This window comes from Euprymna scolopes, chromosome 13 (assembly GCF_053919585.1).
Source record: "Euprymna scolopes isolate OS-2025 chromosome 13, ASM5391958v1, whole genome shotgun sequence".
NCBI classification, from domain to species: domain Eukaryota; kingdom Metazoa; phylum Mollusca; class Cephalopoda; order Sepiida; family Sepiolidae; genus Euprymna; species Euprymna scolopes.
Window position 1 is genome coordinate 52,252,312 of NC_136494.1, and position 24,557 is coordinate 52,276,868.

General features: G+C 28.3%; 1 protein-coding gene across 2 annotated transcripts in view; it reads right to left on the minus strand.

Annotated features, from left to right (window-relative positions):
- The window catches only part of LOC145292022 (PAN2-PAN3 deadenylation complex catalytic subunit PAN2-like), a 147,229-nt gene that overhangs the window by 77,354 nt on the left and 45,318 nt on the right, over window positions 1-24,557 (minus strand). For both annotated transcript variants that reach the window (XM_080138028.1, XM_080138029.1), the window contains 2 exons: window positions 21,688-21,857; window positions 12,540-12,660 (listed from right to left, as the gene is read on the minus strand). In XM_080138028.1, coding sequence (XP_079994154.1) covers window positions 12,540-12,660; window positions 21,688-21,857 — 291 coding nt within the window. The remainder of the gene's footprint in view (window positions 1-12,539; window positions 12,661-21,687; window positions 21,858-24,557) is intronic.

Sequence of the window (24,557 nt, forward strand, 5' to 3'; positions counted from 1 at the left end):
AGTTTATCTTTATTATTGTTGTCTAGCAGAGTTTATATTTATTATTGTTGTCTAGCAGAGTTTATATTTATTATTGTTGTCTAGCACAGTTTATATTTATTATTATTGTCAGGCATAGTTTATATTTATTATTGCTGTCTAGCAGAGTTTATATTTATTATTGTTGTCTAGCAGAGTTTATATTTATTATTGTTGTCTAGCAGAGTTTATATTTATTATTACTGTCTAGCAGAGTTTATATTTATTATTGTTGTCTAGCAGAGTTTATATTTATTATTGTTGTCAAGCACAGTTTATATTTATTATTGTTGTCTAGCACAGTTTATATTTATTATTGTTGTCTAGCAGAGTTTATATTTATTATTGTTGTCTAGGAGAGTTTATATTTATTATTGTTGTCTAGCACAGTTTATATTTATTATTGGTGCCTAGCAGAGTTTATATTTATTATTGTTGTATATGAGAGTTTATATTTATTATTGTTGTCTAGCACAGTTTATATTTATTATTGTTGCCTAGCAGAGTTTATATTTATTATTGTTGTCTAGCAGAGTTTATATTTATTATTGTTGTCTAGCAGAGTTTAGATTTATTATTGTTGTCTAGCAGTTTATATTTATTATTGTTGTCTAGCAGAGTTTATATTTATTATTGTTGCCTAGCAGAGTTTATATTTATTATTGTTGTCTAGCAGAGTTTATATTTATTATTGTTGTCTAGCACAGTTTATATTTATTATTGTTGCCTAGCAGAGATTGTAGTAATTATTGTTGTCTAGCAGAGTTTGTAGTTATTATTGTTGTCTAGCAGAGTTTATATTTATTATTGTTGTCTAGCACAGTTTATATTTATTATTGTTGTCTAGCAGAGTTTATATTTATTATTGTTGTCTTGCACAGTTTATATTTATTATTATTGTCAGGCAGAGTTTATATTTATTATTGCTGTCTAGCAGAGTTTATCTTTATTATTGTTGTCTAGCAGAGTTTATATTTATTATTGTTGTCTAGCAGAGTTTATATTTATTATTGTTGTCTAGCAGAGTTTATATTTATTATTACTGTCTAGCAGAGTTTATATTTATTATTGTTGTCTAGCAGAGTTTATATTTATTATTGTTGTCAAGCACAGTTTATATTTATTATTGTTGTCTAGCACAGTTTATATTTATTATTGTTGTCTAGCAGAGTTTATATTTATTATTGTTGTCTAGGAGAGTTTATATTTATTATTGTTGTCTAGCACAGTTTATATTTATTATTGTTGCCTAGCAGAGTTTATATTTATTATTGTTGTATATGAGAGTTTATATTTATTATTGTTGTCTAGCACAGTTTATATTTATTATTGTTGCCTAGCAGAGTTTGGAGTTATTATTGTTGTCTAGCAGAGTTTATATTTATTATTGTTGTCTAGCAGAGTTTATATTTATTATTAGTGTCTAGCAGAGTTTATATTTATTATTGTTGTCTAGCAGAGTTTATATTTATTATTGTCGCTTAGCCGAGTTTGTAGTTATTATTGTTGTCTAGCAAAGTTTATATTTATTATTATTGTCTAGCAAAGTTTATATTTATAATTATTGTCTAGCACAGTTTATATTTATTATTGTTGTCTAGCACAGTTGATATTTTTTATTGTTGTCTAGCAGAGTTTATATTTATTATTGTTGTCTAGCACAGTTTATATTTATTATTGTTGCCTAGCACAGTTTATATTTATTATTGTTTTCTAGTAGAGTGTATATGTATTATTGTTGTCTAGCAGAGTTTATATTTATTATTGTTGTCAAGCAGAGTTTATATTTATTATTGTTGTCTAGCAGAGTTTATATTAAATATTGTTGTCTAGCAAAGTTTATATTTATTATTATTGTCTAGCAAAGTTTATATTTATTATTATTGTCTAGCAGAGTTTATATTTATTATTGTTGTCTAGCAGAGTTTATATTTATTATTATCGTCAAGCAGAGTTTATATTTATTATTGATGTCTAGCAGAGTTTATATTTATTATTGTTGTCTAGCACAGTTTATATTTATTATTATTGTCTGGCAAAGTTTATATTTCTTATTGTTGTCTAGCAGAGTTTATATTTATTATTGTTGTCTAGCAGAGTTTATATTTATTATTGTTGTCTAGCAGAATTTATATTTATTATTGTTGTCTAGCACAGTTTATTTTTATTATTGTTGTCTAGCAGAGTTTATATTTATTATTATTGTCAAGCAGAGTTTATATTTATTATTGTTGTCTAGCAGAGTTTATATTTATTATTGTTGTCTAGCACAGTTTATATTTATTATTGTTGCCTAGCTGATTTTATATTTATTATTGTTGTCTAGCAGAGTTAATATTTATTATTGTTGTCTAGCACAGTTTATATTTATTATTGTTGTCTAGCACAGTTTATATTTATTATTGCTGTCAAGCAGAGTTTATATTTATTATTGTTGTCTAGCACAGTTTGTATTTATTATTGTTGTCTAGCAGAGTTTATATTTATTATTGTTGTCTAGCAGAGTTTATATTTATTATTGTTGTCTAGCAGAGTTTAGATTTATTATTGTTGTCTAGCAGTTTATATTTATTATTGTTGTCTAGCAGAGTTTATATTGATTATTGTTGCCTAGCAGAGTTTATATTTATTATTGTTGTCTAGCAGAGTTTATATTTATTATTGTTGTCTAGCACAGTTTATATTTATTATTGTTGCCTAGCAGAGATTGTAGTAATTATTGTTGTCTAGCAGAGTTTGTAGTTATTATTGTTGTCTAGCAGAGTTTATATTTATTATTGTTGTCTAGCACAGTTTATATTTATTATTGTTGTCTAGCAGAGTTTATATTTATTATTGTTGTCTTGCACAGTTTATATTTATTATTATTGTCAGGCAGAGTTTATATTTATTATTGCTGTCTAGCAGAGTTTATCTTTATTATTGTTGTCTAGCAGAGTTTATATTTATTATTGTTGTCTAGCAGAGTTTATATTTATTATTGTTGTCTAGCAGAGTTTATATTTATTATTGTTGTCTAGCACAGTTTATATTAAATATTGTTGTCTAGCAAAGTTTATATTTATTATTATTGTCTAGCAAAGTTTATATTTATTATTATTGTCTAGCAGAGTTTATATTTATTATTGTTGTCTAGCAGAGTTTATATTTATTATTATCGTCAAGCAGAGTTTATATTTATTATTGATGTCTAGCAGAGTTTATATTTATTATTGTTGTCTAGCACAGTTTATATTTATTATTGTTTTCTAGCAGAGTTTATATTTATTATTGTTGTCTAGCAGAGTTTATATTTATTATTGTTGTCTAGCACAGTTTGTATTTATTATTGATGTCTAGCAACGTTTATATTTATTATTGTTGTCTAGCACAGTTTATATTTATTATTATTGTCTGGCAAAGTTTATATTTCTTATTGTTGTCTAGCAGAGTTTATATTTATTATTTTTGTCTAGCAGAGTTTATATTTATTATTGTTGTCTAGCACAGTTTATATTTATTATTGTTGCTTAGCTGAGTTTATATTTATTATTGTTGTCTAGCAGAGTTTATATTTATTATTGGTGCCTAGCAGAGTTTATATATATTATTGTTGTCTAGCAGAGTTTGTAGTTATTATTGTTGTCTAGCAGAGTTTTTATTTATTATAGTTGTCTAGCACAGTTTATATTTATTATTGTTGTCTAGCACAGTTTATATTTATTATGTTTGTCTAGCAGATTTTATATTTATAATTGTTGCCTAGCAGAGTTTGTAGTTATTATTGATGTCTAGCAGAATTTATATTTATTATTAGTGTCTAGCACAGTTTATATTTATTATTGTTGTCTAGCAGAGTTTATATTTATTATTGTTGCCTAGCACAGTTTATATTTATTATTGTTGCCTAGCACAGTTTATATGTATTATTGTTGTCTAGCAGAGTTTATATATATTATTGTTGTCTAGCAGAGTTTATATTTATTATTGTTGCCTAGCAGAGTTTATATATATTATTGTTGTCTAGCAGAGTTTATATTTATTATTGTTGTCTAGCAGAGTTTTTATTTATTATTGTTGTCTACCACAGTTTATATTTATTATTGTTGTCTAGCAGAGTTTATATTTATTATTGTTGTCTAGCACAGTGTATATTTATTATTGTTGTCTAGCAGAGTTTGTATTTATTATTGTTGTCTAGCAGAGTTTATATTTATTATTGTTGTCTAGCACAGTTGATATTTATTATTGTTGCCTAGCAGAGTTTATATTTATTATTGTTGTCTAGCAGAGTTTGTATTTATTATTGTTGTCTAGCACAGTTTATATTTATTATTGTTGTCTAGCACAGTGTATATTTATTATTGTTGTCTAGCAGAGTTTGTATTTATTATTGTTGTCTAGCAAAGTTTATATTTATTATTATTGTCTAGCAGAGTTTATATTTATTATTGTTGCCTAGCAGAGTTTATATTTATTATTGTTGTCTAGCAGAGTGTATATTATTATTGTTGTCTAGCAGAGTGTATATTTATTATTGTTGTCTAGCACAATTTATATTTATTATTGTTGTCCAGCACAGTTTATATTTATTATTGTTGTCTAGCACAGTTTATATTTATTATTGTTGTCTAGCAGAGTTTATATTTATTATTGTTGCCTAGCAGAGTTTGTAGTTATTATTGTTGTCTAGCAAAGTTTATATTTATTATTGTTGTCTAGCACAGTTTATATTTATTGTTGTCTAGCACAGTTTATATTTATTATTGTTTTCTAGCAGAGTTTATATTTATTATTGTTGTCTAGCAGAGTTTATATTTATTATTGTTGTCTAGCACAGTTTGTATTTATTATTGTTGTCTAGCACAGTTTATATTTATTATTGTTGCCTAGCAGAGTTTGTAGTTATTATTGTTGTCTAGCAGAGTTTATATTTATTATTGTTGTCTAGCAGAGTTTATATTTATTATTGTTGTCAAGCAGAGTTTATATTTATTATTGTCGCCTAGCCGAGTTTTTAGTTATTATTGTTGTCTAGCAAAGTTTATATTTATTATTGTTGTCTAGCAAAGTTTATATTTATAATTATTGTCTAGCACAGTTTATATTTATAATTATTGTCTAGCACAGTTTATATTTATTATTGTTGTCTAGCACAGTTGATATTTTTTATTGTTGTCTAGCAGAGTTTATATTTATTATTGTTGTCTAGCACAGTTTATATTTATTATTGTTGCCTAGCACAGTTTATATTTATTATTGTTTTCTAGTAGAGTTTATATGTATTATTGTTGTCTAGCAGAGTTTATATTTATTATTGTTGTCTAGCAGAGTTTATATTTATTATTGTTGTCTAGCAGAGTTTATATTAAATATTGTTGTCTAGCAAAGTTTATATTTATTATTATTGTCTAGCAAAGTTTATATTTATTATTATTGTCTAGCAGAGTTTATATTTATTATTGTTGTCTAGCAGAGTTTATATTTATTATTATCGTAAAGCAGAGTTTATATTTATTATTGATGTCTAGCAGAGTTTATATTTATTATTGTTGTCTAGCACAGTTTATATTTATTATTATTGTCTGGCAAAGTTTATATTTCTTATTGTTGTCTAGCAGAGTTTATATTTATTATTGTTGTCTAGCAGAGTTTATATTTATTATTGTTGTCTAGCAGAGTTTATATTTATTATTGTTGTCTAGCACAGTTTATATTTATTATTGTTGCTTAGCTGAGTTTATATTTATTATTGTTGTCTAGCAGAGTTTATATTTATTATTGGTGCCTAGCAGAGTTTATATATATTATTGTTGTCTAGCAGAGTTTATATTTATTATTGTTGTCTAGCAGAGTTTATATTTATTATTGTTGTCTAGCAGAGTTTATATTTATTATTGTTGTCTAGCAGAATTTATATTTATTATTGTTGTCTAGCACAGTTTATTTTTATTATTGTTGTCTAGCAGAGTTTATATTTATTATTATTGTCAAGCAGAGTTTATATTTATTATTGTTGTCTAGCAGAGTTTATATTTATTATTGTTGTCTAGCACAGTCTATATTTATTATTGTTGCCTAGCTGATTTTATATTTATTATTGTTGTCTAGCAGAGTTAATATTTATTATTGTTGTCTAGCACAGTTTATATTTATTATTGCTGTCAAGCAGAGTTTATATTTATTATTGTTGTCTAGCACAGTTTGTATTTATTATTGTTGTCTAGCAAACTTTATATTTATTATTGTTGCCTAGCAGAGTTTATATTTATTATTGTTATCTAGCAGAGTGTATATTTATTATAGTTGTCTAGCACAGTTTATATTTATTATTGTTGCCTAGCAGAGTTTATATTTATTATGTTTGTCTAGCAGATTTTATATTTATAATTGTTGCCTAGCAGAGTTTGTAGTTTTTATTGATGTCTAGCAGAATTTATATTTATTATTAGTGTCTAGCACAGTTTATATTTATTATTGTTGTCTAGCAGAGTTTATATTTATTATTGTTGCCTAGCACAGTTTATATTTATTATTGTTGCCTAGCACAGTTTATATGTATTATTGTTGTCTAGCAGAGTTTATATATATTATTGTTGTCTAGCAGAGTTTATATTTATTATTGTTGTCTAGCAGAGTTTTTATTTATTATTGTTGTCTACCACAGTTTATATTTATTATTGTTGTCTAGCAGAGTTTATATTTATTATTGTTGTCTAGCACAGTTTTTATTTATTATTGTTGTCTAGCAGAGTTTATATTTATTATTGTTGTCTAGCAGAGTTTATATTTATTATTGTTGTCTAGCAGAGTTTATATTTATTATTGTTGCCTAGCAGAGTTTATATATATTATTGTTGTCTAGCAGAGTTTATATTTATTATTGTTGTCTAGCAGAGTTTTTATTTATTATTGTTGTCTACCACAGTTTATATTTATTATTGTTGTCTACCACAGTTTATATTTATTATTGTTGTCTAGCAGAGTTTATATTTATTATTGTTGTCTAGCACAGTTGATATTTATTATTGTTGTCTAGCAGAGTTTGTATTTATTATTGTTGTCTAGCAAAGTTTATATTTATTATTATTGTCTAGCAAACTTTATATTTATTATTGTTGCCTAGCAGAGTTTATATTTATTATTGTTATCTAGCAGAGTGTATATTTATTATAGTTGTCTAGCACAGTTTATATTTATTATTGTTGCCTAGCAGAGTTTATATTTATTATGTTTGTCTAGCAGATTTTATATTTATAATTGTTGCCTAGCAGAGTTTGTAGTTTTTATTGATGTCTAGCAGAATTTATATTTATTATTAGTGTCTAGCACAGTTTATATTTATTATTGTTGTCTAGCAGAGTTTATATTTATTATTGTTGCCTAGCACAGTTTATATTTATTATTGTTGCCTAGCACAGTTTATATGTATTATTGTTGTCTAGCAGAGTTTATATATATTATTGTTGTCTAGCAGAGTTTATATTTATTATTGTTGTCTAGCAGAGTTTTTATTTATTATTGTTGTCTACCACAGTTTATATTTATTATTGTTGTCTAGCAGAGTTTATATTTATTATTGTTGTCTAGCACAGTTTTTATTTATTATTGTTGTCTAGCAGAGTTTATATTTATTATTGTTGTCTAGCAGAGTTTATATTTATTATTGTTGTCTAGCAGAGTTTATATTTATTATTGTTGCCTAGCAGAGTTTATATATATTATTGTTGTCTAGCAGAGTTTATATTTATTATTGTTGTCTAGCAGAGTTTTTATTTATTATTGTTGTCTACCACAGTTTATATTTATTATTGTTGTCTACCACAGTTTATATTTATTATTGTTGTCTAGCACAGTTTATATTTATTATTGTTGTCTAGCAGAGTTTATATTTATTATTGTTGTCTAGCAGAGTTTATATTTATTATTATTGTCTAGCACAGTTTATATTTATTATTGTTGTCTAGCAGAGTTTATATTTATTATTGTTGTCTAGCACAGTTTATATTTATTATTGTTGTCTAGCAGAGTTTATATTTATTATTGTTGTCTAGCAGAGTTTATATTTATTATTGTTGCCTAGCAGAGTGTATATATATTATTGTTGTCTAGCAGAGTTTATATTTATTATTGTTGTCTAGCAGAGTTTTTATTTATTATTGTTGTCTACCACAGTTTGTATTTATTATTGTTGTCTAGCAGAGTTTATATTTATTATTGTTGTCTAGCACAGTGTATATTTATTATTGTTGTCTAGCAGAGTTTGTATTTATTATTGTTGTCTAGCAAAGTTTATATTTATTATTATTGTCTAGCAGAGTTTATATTTATTATTGTTGCCTAGCAGAGTTTATATTTATTATTGTTGTCTAGCACAATTTATATTTATTATTGTTGTCTAGCGCAGTTTATATTTATTATTGTTGTCTAGCACAGTTTATATTTATTATTGTTGTCTAGCAGAGTTTATATTTATTATTGTTGCCTAGCAGAGTTTGTAGTTATTATTGTTGTCTAGCAAAGTTTATATTTATTATTGTTGTCTAGCACAGTTTATATTTATTGTTGTCTAGCACAGTTTATATTTATTATTGTTTTCTAGCAGAGTTTATATTTATTATTGTTGTCTAGCAGAGTTTATATTTATTATTGTTGCCTAGCACAGTTTATATTTATTATTGTTGTCTAGTAGAGTTTATATTTAGTATTGTTGTCTAGCAGAGTGTATATTTATTATTATTGTCTAGCACAGTTTATGTTTATTATTGTTGTCTAGCAGAGTTTATATTTTTTATTGTTGTCTAGCACAGTTTATATTTATTATTGTTGTCTAGCACAGTTTATATTTATTATTGTTTTCTAGCAGAGTTTATATTTATTATTGTTGTCTAGTAGATTTTTTATGTATGATTGTTGTCTAGCAGAGTTTATCTTTATTATTATTGTCTAGCACAGTTTATATTTATTATTGATGTCTAGCGGAGTTTATATTTATTATTGTTGTCTAGCACAGTTTATATTTATTATTATTGTCTAGCAGAGTTTATATTTATTATTGTTGTCTAGCAGAGTTTATATTTATTATTGTTGTCTAGCAGAGTTTATATTTATTATTGATGTCTAGCAGAGTTTATATTTATTATTGTTGTCTAGCACAGTTTATATTTATTATTATTGTCTAGAACAGTTTATATTTATTATTGTTGTCTAGCACAGTTTATATTTATTATTGTTGTCCTGCAGAGTTTATATTTATTATTGTTGCCTAGCAGAGTTTATATTTATTATTGTTGTCTAGCAGAGTTTATATTTATTATTGTTGTCTATCAGAGTTTGTATTTATTATTGTTGTCTAGCAGAGTTTATATTTATTATTGTTGTTGTCTAGCAGAGTGTGTAGTTATTATTGTTGTCTAGCAGAGTTTATATTTATTATTGTTGCCTAGCAGAGTTTATATTTTTTATTGTTGCCTAGCAGAGTTTATATTTATTATTGTTGTCTAGCAGAGTTTATATTTATTATTGTTGTCTAGCAGAGTTTATATTTTTTATTGTTGTCTAGCAGAGTTTATATTTATTATTGTTGTCTAGCAGAGTTTATATTTATTATTGTTGTCTAGCAGAGTTTATATTTATTATTGTTGTCTAGCACAGTTTACATGTATTATTGTTGCCTAGCAGAGTTTATATTTATTATTGTTGTCTAGCAGAGTTTATATTCATTATTGTTGTCTAGCAGAGTTTATCTTTATTATTGATGTCTAGCACAGTTTATATGTATTATTGATGTCTAGCAGAGTTTATATTTATTATTGTTGTCTAGCAGAGTTTATATTTATTATTTTTGCCTAGCACAGTTTATATTTATTATTGTTGTCTAGCAGAGTTTATATTTATTATTGTTGTCTAGCAGAGTTTATATTTATTATTGTTGTCTAGCAGAGTGTATATTTATTATTGTTGTCTAGCACAATTTATATTTATTATTGTTGTCTAGCACAGTTTATATTTATTATTGTTGTCTAGCACAGTTTATATTTATTATTGTTGCCTAGCAGAGTTTATATTTATTATTGTTGTCCATCAGAGTTTATATTTATTATTGTTGTCTAGCAGAGTTTATATTTATTATTGTTCCTAGCAGAGTTTGTAGTTATTATTGTTGTCTAGCAAAGTTTATATTTATTATTATTGTCTAGCAGAGTTTATATTTATTATTGTTGTCTAGCAGAGTTTATATTTATTATTGTTGCCTAGCAGAGTTTATATTTATTATTGTTGTCTAGCAGAGTTTATATTTATTATTGTTGTCTAGCAGAGTTTATATTTATTATTGTTGTCTAGCAGAGTTTATATTTATTATTGTTGTCTAGCAGAGTTTATATTTATTAGTGTTGCCTAGCAGAGTTTATATTTATTATTGTTGTCTAGCAGAGTTTATATTTATTATTGTTGTCTAGCAGAGTTTTCTCCAGTACAAGAGAAGCAAACTTCTTTGTTTTATTTTGCATCAACTTCATTACATATTTCAACTGCAGTCATGTTTGTTCACCAATGCGATCCTTGTTTACTACAGGAACTTCAGTTTCTACTATCAGTTTCCTTTTATGGACCAAAGTTTAGTAATGCTTTGATTTCATAGGGAAATGGGTTCCATTCAGTTTTTTGGTAGAGGCTGATTTAATGAAGACAGAAGACACAGTGCATGTAGGTAACTTGTAGTTGTGGAGTTAATATGGATCTTACCACCGACATCATTGCCAAATGGTATCTTCACACTTTTCATCTTTAATTGGGCTGGATTTCTTTTTCAACTAATCCACATGCAATATCATCATCTATTCCAAGTCTGGACGATATATAGTTTTACTTTTCCTACTTTAATGGGTTAAGTGGACCATGTTGTTTTATCCCATAAGGTAAGACCTCTATTAGATCCTAATTTTGCAGCTATAATACTTAGCTATGGAATGACAGCAGCTTTTTAATATACGAGATGAACCATTGTGTGACAAACACTAATTATTCCAGTTTGATTTTATTTGAAAATTCATAAACACATTTACTAAAACATGCTTTCATCTAATAAAAAATATTTATTTACATATGTGCGTACAAACACACTATGTACATTAGATGGTAAAATAAACTCAGAAACAATGTTGAATAAAGAGAGCCAGTCTTTCTCTAAATTTTTACAGAAACATTAAAAAATATTAAAGGGTTGGATCAACATACAATAACAGAGGGGCAAGAGGGACTTGGGGACACAGCTATGTGACTTGTTCATATAATTACAAATCACAACTAATTAGAAGAGTTAAAATGTAACATTTTTCAAACATAATTCAATCCCAGAACTAAAGAATATTTTAACATATATTTTGTGCTATTAAAGTATATATATATATATATATATATAAAATCCTTCAGGAAATGAATGCTGATTAACTCAACTTTAATATAACAATAGCTATAGAGCAGAACTGGATACTAAGTGTTATTTTATTTGTGATTATTAAATAGAATAAAAATAATATGTTCTTACATCAGCAGTGAATAAAGAGTAAAATCAGAAACAAAGATGGTTAAAAAGATGGTTCTTTTTAAAGAAAATATTTTTAAAATATTCAATTTATTGTACAGACAAATCACTCAAATATAATACTTCAAATTTAGTTGTTTTTTTTCTACACATATCTTTAAATATATTGACACTAGCAGGCCGACCAGCATTGTCCGGTCATAAAATACACTTAAATATGATATTTTAATTTATGTAGATTTCATATTATTTATTATAGAGCGAATTATAGTAGTAGTTTCAAAAGTATGAAACATTGTTTTTCTTTTTTAACAAAAGAAAAACAATGACTTGAGTACCATCAGCTAGAATCAAAAACAAAACATTTAGTTCTCTAGCAGTATTTGCTACCATCTGGGCTAACAATACATGCATATGAAAACTTGACAAATTAATGCAGTTAAACATAACTGCATATTGGCGTATACATAGAGCATACACATTACATCAAACTACATCTGCAAGTTTCAATTTTTCAATTTCGGCCCTTCATCAGCTATTTTTTGGGGTAAAAACCAAATTGATTTTATTTCACAGGTCCGAATACCTCATATCAAGTTTCAAGTATGTAGACCAAAAATTGACAAAGTGGTTTCATAGTGACTATTCTGAAATAGAGATTTACTCTAAATGCAACTCCAAATGCTATGTAAATATGTGCAACATATGAACAGTGTGTAATAGTGAAATGAAACTAATTATTCAATAAGAAACAGAAAAAAATGAGCAGGGAATTAATTTTTTCTTTTTTAAAAGAATATGTTAATTACTTATCCTTTTTGAAATCGTTGGTATATTCATGACTAAGTATATAATGAAGTTTTATTCACCTTTAAAATAGAAAATTGGGATTTTCATATCAGTGTGACAATTGAAATATCAAAAGCATTTACAAAAAGTTTTATCATTTTGTTTAATGATGATGCAAATAAGTTAAAAAGGATTTTATGTTTTTTACCTGACGTATCTGCTCTAACTTGTTAAGGTCAAGTTCAATGACCTTTGTCTGATGACCACCCATCAACACAGATTCTGGGCTGGTCATAATCATACACTGCATATCTTCCATGAATTCATCACTAAACGATGAAACAAAACAAAATACAATGTTCAAAAGGTACACAATGAAAAACATGGCATTTAGAAACAAATTTCAGAGTCAAAGAAGGAACAAATTAGAAACTGAGTGATTCAAGTAATTTATTTCAAACAAATAACAATAATAGCGTTGGTATATGACCTTCATAAAAAGGAAAGGCAACTTTTTACTTTAATTTATAACTTTCAAATAATAGAAATTTAAAAAATAATCTAAATATGGGATTCTTGGAGCAGAATTATGCATGGGTTTTTATGCATTTCCTATAAATTTGCAGAAAATTAATCAAATTGAAACCATATGTACAAGACACGTAGTCAGATTTTTTTTTTTTTTTTTTTCAACATTTCAGCTTCTTCCAACTAACTTAGGAGATGAAAAGGGGGGGGGGTTGATTTGGTTTTATGGCATATCAACCTTTTTTTTGTCATGGTTTAGATATTTTAACTTATACAGTAAATCAAGTTAATCTTTTTATATCATTAGTTTTTTTTTTTTTTCAGAGTAAAGTTGGATTGAATTAAAATTATATTCTTTTGTAGAAGTCTACTTTTTTCAGAAACGTTAGTATTTTGTTAGGATTTATTTTTTTTGTCGACATTGTAATAATTTTGACGGATATGTGTAAGATCGTACAGTCTAAAGGAAAGTGCTTTGCCGTAAAGGGTTCTTGGCATGCCAAACATTCTGGAGAGTCTTCTTTTTTTAGCATGAAGGAGCGAGTTATATGCATGTGTCTTATGTGACCTTTACATGTGACCTTACACGACCTTGAACCTCTGATCGCGGCCCAGTTATGATCTGCACCCTGGTCGGTGCAGTTATGATATGTCGACTGGGCAACCAGGTCTGCCAACCGTTAGTACGTCGCGTCACCCAGTGAGTTCTTCGTTAACGCGTTGAGGATTCTTCTCGGATACTCGGTCCTCAAGGCCTATTCTCCATGGATCGTCTAGTTATTCTGGGTGTTCGTTGACGGATACGGTATCACAAATGGCAAATAAAGAAATATCCACATATAGGGATCAACGCACATCAGCAACAAAACTCCGGAGGTTGGTTAATATAATATATATTTCGGAAATTCATAAAAGAAGTATTTACAGCATATACATATAGTTGACAATTAATTCAAGCAAGCAGTTAGTTCTACAACTGAGCTTCTGTTGTTGAAATACCTAGTCGGTATCGCAGACTTTGCGTAATTCTCGTTAAGTGATCGACACGTTATAAGCGTTGAGTTATCAGGCAACAAGCGAGGGGATAGAGAGGAGAGGTGATTCTGCCGAGACTTAGCTCTCTTTGACTCTGATTCCGGACTCTCTCTTCTCTCACTGACTTACTGACTTAATCTCTGATTTTTCATTTCTTTTATAATACAATTATGGAATGATGACGACACCCATGTTCGTCATCGACCAATCAAATTGCTTGATTATAATTCGACAGGGCCCTTTTTCATTGGTCCATTTCCAAAATTGGATTGACTCCTCCCTTAATTAACGCCCAACTTACACATATTATTTAACTCCTCCCTGGCTTACTAATGGAATTTTTCCATACCCAGCAAATCACGCGATTTTATTTGTTTTAAAATTATCTATTGATCTCATTTTTCGCTTTAATAATTCAAAGGAATTTTAGTTTATCTTTGAATTAAGTTCTGGTTGTCGGCCATTCTATTATATCAGACATTTTGTTTACGTCAAAAGACCAAGAATGCATTTGTCGCTTTGAACTTATCGGATAACGCATTTTCCCATCCGAGCAAAAGTATTTCATAACTTCAATTTTCGTTCGACCTGATTCACCAAATGACAATTCTCGATACGTTATATTATTGTTTTGAAATTTCGGACAATTCATTTTTTTCCTATTCTTTGTTCTAAACATAATGCCGAGTCACTGCGTGTGTTTCTCTCAGATCAAAAACAACCCGACTTTTCAATTGTCAACTCACAGGTCAACTTGGCTCATAGTTTTGCCAATTGCGGGTGTGAAATCTCCAACCCTCCGGCTCCTGCATAACTATGATTTCGGCCATTGTAGATCAAACGCCTGTGTATTTTGGCTAAAATATTTTATGCATTCTTTTTCGCTTTTGAAGTCTAGAATGTGATTTAACCTCTCGCTACAAAGGCACTCTTGCCGCTGCCATCTCAACAACAGACTTAGCTCAGAATTTATTCACAAAAAAAAATTAATAATAATTTTTATTCCTTCAACCCGATCATCCTCCGGGAACAAAAAATTACTTTTAACCAAAAGAAACGTCACATCAACCCTACAGGTCTGATGTGGCCTCTCTTTAGTGTTACACTTATGCGAATACAGGACAAAACCACTTCCTCCCTGCACAATTTTCTGAAATCTGGTAACCATTCTTTTATCCTGGGTTCGATTTTGATTTTGAAAAGTTTGTTATTTTGACAGTTATTCCATTGTTCTTGACATTTCTTTGTAATGAATTTATTAATTAGTTGTTTGTAGTCCGAGTGTGGAATTTTCATATTACTTATATTAAGTTTTACTGTGTTTTTGACAGTTATGTTAACTTTTTTATTACTTTGAATTCCAAAATGACTGGGAATCCAGCAGAACTTAATGATTTTATTTTGAGAAAGAGTATGTATTCTTTGTAGTAGGTTGATGAATAGTAGGTTATTTAAGTTTTGGTTCTTTAAGGATTCGAGTACTGAAAGGGAGTCTGAAAAATTTAAATTTGTCCTGGATGAGGTCAGTAATGAGGTCCAGAGCCACCTCTATAGCCATGGCTTCAGTCCTAAAAATTGAAGTATAGTCTGGCAGTCGCTTCTGTAAAGTTTTGAATACATTCAATTCTGTTGTTGTCTTAAGAACCATCTGTGTAGATATGCTGATGGTTTGGGTATTTTTCCTGAATGTTAAGGAGTTTTTCTCGATAGGTTAGTGGATGAGTTTGATTTTTTTGGAGCTTGTTTAGTTCAAGGATAATTACAGGCTGTTTTAGTAACTAGGGTGAAAGGCTGACATCATGGATGTTAGAGATTGTGGTTCATACAGTGGTTTCATACAGAGATAAAAAGTTTTATAGCTTTTACTTTTTGGTCAAATAGGTTTTAGTATTTAGGATTGAAGATGCAGTTATGGGCTGGATTTGTTGGTTCGGATTTTTTTTTCTATCATAGAGTAATCTAGTGGGTTTCCTGTTCCTTGATGTCTGAACATGGACATTAAATAGTCTATTGTTGATGAAGTTGTTGATGAAGCTGGGTAGACTTCCTTTCAGTTCAGCTTCTTTGAGATCTTTCATGATCCCAATACTACCATGTGATATCATAAGCCTTTCTAGATCAAAGAAAATAGTAGTCATATGGGTTTTTTTTGTATAAATTCATTTCTGATAAAAGTTTCCAATCATATTAAGTGATCTATAGTGCTCCGATGCTTTTGGAAGTTGCATTGAAAGTTGGTTATTATTTTATTAGTTTTAAGAAACCCAATTAGTCTAGTGTTTACCATTCTCTCCATTGTCTTGCACACACAGCTTGTTAGTGCCATAGGGCGATAATTGGAGGAGTCAGATGCATCCTTTCCTGGTTTTGGTATGGGAATGACTGTGGCTTGTTTCCATATAGCTGGAAAATTGCCATTGATCCAGATGTCATTAAGAATGGAAAGTAAATACTTTAATGGTTCATCTATTAGTTGTTTTAGGAATTCATGTGTTATCTCATCTGGTCCTTCAGTCATGTTATTGGCTTTTTTTTTTAATGAATCCTTTAGTTCATGAATAGTTAAAGGTTTGTTGTATTCTTCCTCATTATTACTTTTAAAGTTCAGTTTGTTTTTTTCTGATTTCTGTTTAATAATCTGGAATTTTTTATTGTAATTTTTGGATGATGAATTATTTGCAAGCATATTGGCCATATCCTTTTTTTGGGGGGGTTATTTTGTTATTGTTTATACAGAGATGGTTGAGAGGCGAACTTGTGTTTTTTCCTGATATTTTCCATATCATATTCCATATGGTTTTATCTTTGGTGTTATTACTGATTTGGGACATAAAGCTATTGAATTGTCTTAATGCAGCATGTCGTATCCTTTTTGCAATCAACATTAAACCAGGGTTGATTATACTTGGTTGATGATTTTGTTTTTGGTATACATTCCTCAGCTATTGAGATGATGGTATTAGTAAAGTAAGTGATCGGGTCTCTCTCATGTTTTCCAGGTAGGAGTTTGTGCTTGTATAATAATTTGAATTTATTCCAGGTAGCTTTTTTAAGGTTCCAGCGAGGAATTCTTTAGGTTATTTCAGGACCAAAGTGTTCTAATGTTATTGGGAAGTGGTCACTCACACTGTCCAATTGAAATCCATAAAGATACTAGGATCACTTATAGAGAGGTCAGTTGCTGAGAACGAGTTTGTAGCAGAGTGAATAAAGGTTATTTTTTCATTATATATGCATAAGTTGTTGTTGATAATATTTTCTATAATGATTCCTTTTCTGTCTGTGGATCCTCAACTAGCATTATGACTGTTAAAGTCATCTAATAATAAGAAAGGGAAGGGAGTTTGTGAGTTGTTTGGGAGTTATTTTCAAGTACAGCTTGAGTTGATGGTAGTTGCTGTAAGATGGCCTACAATGTCTCAACTAGTTCTTGAAATGTCTTTATTAAGGCTGCGATTCCCTGAAGTTCTGTTTTCTGTTTGGTTTTTGGTTACACCTGCATATGATCTAATTGGTTCTGTTGTGGAGATGGATCCAATGATCTTTCTGGCTTCAGTAAAGCTTATATTTTTTGTATATTTTAATTCATTTATTGTTTTTCCAGTTTTGGCAGATAGGTGAGTATGCTGGATGGTTCTCACCATAGTTTGAGCATTTTATGTTTCCTTGGCATTTTATGTTTCCTTGGCATTTTATGTTTCCTTGGCATTTTATGTTTCCTTGGCATTTTATGTTTCCTTGGCATTTTATGTTTCCTTGGCATTTTATGTTTCCTTGGCATTTTATGTTTCCTTGGCATTTTATGTTTCCTTGTTCATTGCTGCTACATTTTGGGCATACTGTTTTCCTGGTGCAGTAATCTTTGGAGTGGCCGAATTTTTGGCAGTTTAGGCAGTGAAGTGGTCTGGGGATATATGTTTCTACTTTAATGTTAATATATCTCATTTTAATTTCAGTTGGTGGGGTGGGGGTATTGAAGGTTAATATGTTTAGGTTTGTGTTTATTGTTTGTTTCTTTCTTTTTATTGTAATTCTTTTGGTGTCAATAACTTTTCAGTTTGTTAGGTTTGTTTAATTTTGAGGTGTTAAGGGTTTTGTGAGGGTAAGTTTTGATGTTTATATCATGGAACTTTGTCCATGTTAGAATTTTTCAGCACTATTTTTAGAAGATACTTGTACAAGTAAGGTTCCATTTTTTAATTTGCTTTGTGTTTAGGTTTTTGTTTATAATTTTTTGATTAGGAATGGAGACATTTTGGTTATTTGTGTATTGTCTTGCAATTCTAAGATTATATACTCAGGAAAGTTTGTATTTTCATCATCACTTTCTAAGTTTAAATCTGGATGAGGTTTTTGATTTTTTTGGAAGCTATATGAAATATCATTTTCTTTCATCATCCTTGCTTCCCACACTCTTTGAAACCCTATATTGGGAGATAGTTGGGGGGAAATCCATGTACCCAAACATCTCAGGGATACAAGGATGATATACTCAAACAGTGAGTGTAGTTGCTTGTGACGCTTTCCTTATACCAGCAAGGTATAATAAAGGGGTTTGTTGTCGGTAGCATCTAGTTTCACTATCTGATTAACCCTTGCCATAGCTTTTTAATACTAGTATTTTTTTTTGTATATGTGTTTGTGTGTGATGTATTTGTATTTCTCTTTTTGTGAGGGTTTACTGTTATTAGGGCGTGGCATGACTAGCCGATTAATCAGGTTGGGTCTCTCTGATCGCCCATCTAGCTGAAGTAAGGGCCAAAATTAAGTGTTGCAAACTCACGGCCACTTGGATTCAGGTCGTGAAGTGCTCAACCACCAGGATCCCATTCTAGAGCATTTCGGGTCGCCAGCTATGGCCAACTTTTACCCTCTGCAGGGGACAGTCCGTGTAAATGTGTAAAGTTTTTATGTTTCAAGTTCTTCAAGCATTTCTTTGGTTTTTTTTTCATTTTGTTTCATAGTACATCAACCCCTTTCAGCTATGTTGCATCCAGTTATTTTTTTTCATTTTGTTTCATAGTACATCAACCCCTTTCAGCTATGTTGCATCCAGTTATTTTTTTTGATTTTGTTTCATAGTACATCAACCCCTTTCAGCTATGTTGCATCCAGTTATTTTTTTTTATTTTGTTTCATAGTACATCAACCCCTTTCAGCTATGTTGCATCCAGTTATTTTTTTTTCATTTTGTTTCATAGTACATCAACCCCTTTCAGCTATGTTGCATCCAGTTATTTTTTTTGATTTTGTTTCATAGTACATCAACCCCTTTCAGCTATGTTGCATCCAGTTATTTTTTTTTCATTTTGTTTCATAGTACATCAACCCCTTTCAGCTATGTTGCATCCAGTTATTTTTTTTTATTTTGTTTCATAGTACATCAACCCCTTTCAGCTATGTTGCATCCAGTTATTTTTTTTTCATTTTGTTTCATAGTACATCAACCCCTTTCAGCTATGTTGCATCCAGTTATTTTTTTTTATTTTGTTTCATAGTACATCAACCCCTTTCAGCTATGTTGCATCCAGTTATTTTTTTTTCATTTTGTTTCATAGTACATCAACCCCTTTCAGCTATGTTGCATCCAGTTATTTTTTTTTATTTTGTTTCATAGTACATCAACCCCTTTCAGCTATGTTGCATCCAGTTATTTTTTTTTCATTTTGTTTCATAGTACATCAACCCCTTTCAGCTATGTTGCATCCAGTTATTTTTTTTTATTTTGTTTCATAGTACATCAACCCCTTTCAGCTATGTTGCATCCAGTTATTTTTTTTTCATTTTGTTTCATAGTACATCAACCCCTTTCAGCTATGTTGCATCCAGTTATTTTTTTTTCATTTTGTTTCATAGTACATCAACCCCTTTCAGCTATGTTGCATCCAGTTATTTTTTTTTCATTTTGTTTCATAGTACATCAACCCCTTTCAGCTATGTTGCATCCAGTTATTTTTTTTTATTTTGTTTCATAGTACATCAACCCCTTTCAGCTATGTTGCATCCAGTTATTTTTTTTTCATTTTGTTTCATAGTACATCAACCCCTTTCAGCTATGTTGCATCCAGTTATTTTTTTTTATTTTGTTTCATAGTACATCAACCCCTTTCAGCTATGTTGCATCCAGTTATTTTTTTTCATTTTGTTTCATAGTACATCAACCCCTTTCAGCTATGTTGCATCCAGTTATTTTTTTTGAAAACGTTTTTCTTCTTCAAGCTCTTTGTATCTTCAATCGCTAGTTTGTAGCATTTGGTTTGGTTGTTTTCTAGTGAATATTGTTGTTTTTGTTCCCTGCCCTGCAGAACATGAATGAGTTTCGCAATGTGAGCAGGAAAAGGGTTACAGTATTAATGTTTGGTACATTTTAATTTAGGAAATCAGTCAGGAAGTGGGAGAGATAGAAAGAGAAACAGGGAATGGGTTTTTGTTTTTGTTTTCGCAGAACATAATTAAGTTTTGCAAAAGGGAGTACAAAAACAAAAAGCATCAATGTTAGGTGCATTTCGACTCAGGAAGCCAATATCTTCAGACAACAGGAAGGGAGAGGAGCTTTGGCAGTAAAATCAAAGAAAGTAATATGGTGTTATGAGCATAGTGAAAAAGTACATAGTAGCAATGTTAGGTCTTACTATGAATTATTGTAATAAATCTTGCTGTACTTACACCCTTATCTAACCCAATAAAGCCGAGTACACTCTTGGACCTGACTCCAGAAATTAAATGTCATAAAATGTCCAAGTAAGAATAAAAATCATAATCTAATATCCTCTCGATAGCATTTTTCATTCAATCCTTAAACTGCTTATAATAAATACTATTCATTTGCTGAAAACAAATTTAAAAATCAACACTAAAACTAAATCGAATTGACTGATGATAATTTATTCTTTTGAATTTTTTTTATTTTAGCAGTTGCAAAAGTTTGCGTATGAATTAGAGGGGGTAGCAGTCAGAGAGAGAGAGGAGGATATTCAAAATTAAGATGATATAGACAGATGAAAATGTTTTTAAAATGGAGAAGAGTAAAACATGTGGAGTCAGTTTATAAAAGAAAGATGTTACACATACTTCAACCAACATGATATAGCAGATGTAATATATTGGTGTGATTCTTCAATATCTGGTTTGGGCACTGGAAAAATGTGAAAAATGGTGCTGGATTTTATGTTAAAATGGCATTTGTTGTTCTGCATAAATTCTGTATATATGGAATCACTTATATCTGCTGAAATTATTATATATATAAAAAAATTTCCCCTTCTGGTTGTATATTTTTGCTAGTATAGATGACAACAAACATATATTACAATGCCTTTTGTTAAATGCCTGAAAGGATGGTATCATGATGAACAAACATACTACAACTCCTCCCTCAAAGAAGGAAGTAATGCCTGTGAGAATGATCTCAATAAAACAGAACTGACACTGTGCTACCCTCTTCTCCTCCCAAAAAGGAGGAATTAAACCTGGGATGATGGTATCATGACAACAGATGGTATCATGACAACAGATAACTACACCTGAATAGAGCATTGAAAGATAGAGGTGAGGGTAGCATAGTGTCTGTTCTGTTTTACTGAGATTATTCTCACAGGCATTACTTCCTTCCATGAGGGAAGAGTTGTGGTAGGTTTATTTATCATGATACCATCCTTCCAGGCATTAGTAGTAAACTGAATTAATCATTAAAAGATAATAATAGTATACTTTTGGCTTCACCCAAATACATAATTTCAAATAGATAAGCAATTGAGAATAATATGTACAATTATTTGGCTTGAATTACTTACTTGTAATCAAACTGTTTGTGTCCTCGTCTTATTGAACAACGAAGATTGTTTCTTGTCAGAAACAAACAGCCATTATCAATTGTAAGGATTTGACGTATTTCATCTGTTGAATGGACTTGAAACGAAGTATATTTTTCTAATGCTGGACCATAATACGATGTAACATGGCCCTTTAAAAAACAAGAAAGAAAAGAATAATAAAAACATAAAAACATCGGAATATATTCCATGTACAATCTCTAAAATGTTTGTTATTGAATTTTATTTTTCATCTTTGTATTATCATTGATTAATGTTTTTCATCTTTGTATTATCATTGATTAACGTTTTGCATCTTTGTATTATCATTGATTAACGTTTTGCATCTTTGTATTATCATTGATTAACGTTTTGCATCTTTGTATTATCATTGATTAACGTTTTGCATCTTTGTATTATCATTAAGTTTTTCATCTTTGTATTATCATTGATTAATGTTTTTCATCTTTGTATTATCATTGATTAACGTTTTTCATCTTTGTATTATCATTGATTAATGTTTTTAATCTTTGTATTATCATTGATTACGTTTTTAATCTTTGTATTATCATTGATTAATGTTTTGCATCTTTGTATTATCATTGATTTAGTTTTTCATCTTTGTATTATCATTTATTAAGTTTTTCATCTTTGTATTATCATTGATTAAGTTTTTCATCTTTGTATTATCATTGATTAAGTTTTTCATCTTTGTATTATCATTGATTAATGTTTTGCATCTTTGTATTATCATTGATTAATGTTTTTCATCTTTGTATTATAATTGATTAATGTTTTTCATCTTTGTATTATCATTAATTAAGTTTTTCATATTTGTATTATCATTAATTAAGTTTTTCATCTTTGTATTATCATTGATTAACGTTTTGCATCTTTGTATTATCATTAAATTTTTCATCTTTGTATTATCATTGATTAATGTTTTGCATCTTTGTATTATCATTGATTCATGTCTTGCATCTTTGTATTATCATTGATTAAGTTTTTCATCTTTGTATTATCATTGATTAACGTTTTGCATCTTTGTATTATCATTAAATTTTTCATCTTTGTATTATCATTGATTTAGTTTTTCATCTTTGTATTATCATTGATTAACGTTTTGCATCTTTGTATTATCATTGATTGATTTTTTGCATCTTGGTATTATCATTGATTAACGTTTTGCATCTTTGTATTATCATTGATTAATGTTTTTCATCTTTGTATTATCATTGATTAACGTTTTGCATCTTTGTATTATCATTAAGTTTTTCATCTTTGTATTATCATTGATTAATGTTTTTCATCTTTGTATTATCATTGATTAACGTTTTGCATCTTTGTATTATCATTAAATTTTTCATCTTTGTATTATCATTGATTAATGTTTTGCATCTTTGTATTATCATTGATTAACGTTTTGCATCTTTGTATTATCATTAAATTTTTCATCTTTGTATTATCATTGATTTAGTTTTTCATCTTTGTATTATCATTGATTAACGTTTTGCATCTTTGTATTATCATTGATTGATTTTTTGCATCTTTGTATTATCATTGATTAACATTTTGCATCTTTGTATTATCATTAAGTTTTTCATCTTTGTATTATCATTGATTAATGTTTTTCATCTTTGTATTATCATTGATTAACGTTTTGCATCTTTGTATTATCATTAAGTTTTTCATCTTTGTATTATCATTGATTAATGTTTTTCATCTTTGTATTATCATTGATTAACGTTTTGCATCTTTGTATTATCATTAAGTTTTTCATCTTTGTATTATCATTGATTAACGTTTTTCATCTTCGTATTATCATCATTAAGTTTTTCATCTTTGTATTATCATTGATTAATGTTTTTCATCTTTGTATTATCATTAATTAAGTTTTTCATCTTTGTATTATCATTGATTAACGTTTTGCATCTTTGTATTATCATTAAGTTTTTCATCTTTGTATTATCATTGATTAACGTTTTTCATCTTCGTATTATCATCATAAAGTTTTTCATCTTTGTATTATCATTGATTTAGTTTTTCATCTTTGTATTATCATTGATTAACGTTTTTCATCTTTGTATTATCATTGATTAAGTTTTTCATCTTCGTATTATCATTGATTAAGTTTTTCATCTTTGTATTATCATTGATTAATGTTTTTCATCTTTGTATTATCATTAATTAAGTTTTTCATCTTTGTATTATCATTGATTAACGTTTTGCATCTTTGTATTATCATTAAGTTTTTCATCTTTGTATTATCATTGATTAACGTTTTTCATCTTTGTATTATCATTGATTAATGTTTTTCATCTTCGTATTATCATTAAGTTTTTCATCTTTGTATTATAATTGATTAACGTTTTGCATCTTTGTATTATCATTAATTAAGTTTTTGATCTTTGTATTATCAATGATTAACGTTTTGCATCTTTGTATTATCATTAAGTTTTTCATCTTTGTATTATAATTGATTAATGTTTTGCATCTTTGTATTATCATTGATTAAGTTTTTCATCTTTGTATTATCATTAATTAATGTTTTGCATCTTTGTATTATCATTGATTAAGTTTTTCATCTTTGTATTATCATTAATTAAGTTTTTCATCTTTGTATTATCAATGATTAACGTTTTGCATCTTTGTATCATGTATAAGTTTTTCATCTTTGTATTATCATTGATTAATGTTTTTCATCTTTGTATTATCATTGATTAATGTTTCTCATCTTTGTATTATCATTGATTAATGTTTTGCATCTTTGTATTATCATTGATTAAGTTTTTAATCTTTGTATTATCATTGATTAATGTTTTGCGTCTTTGTATTATCATTGATTTAGTTTT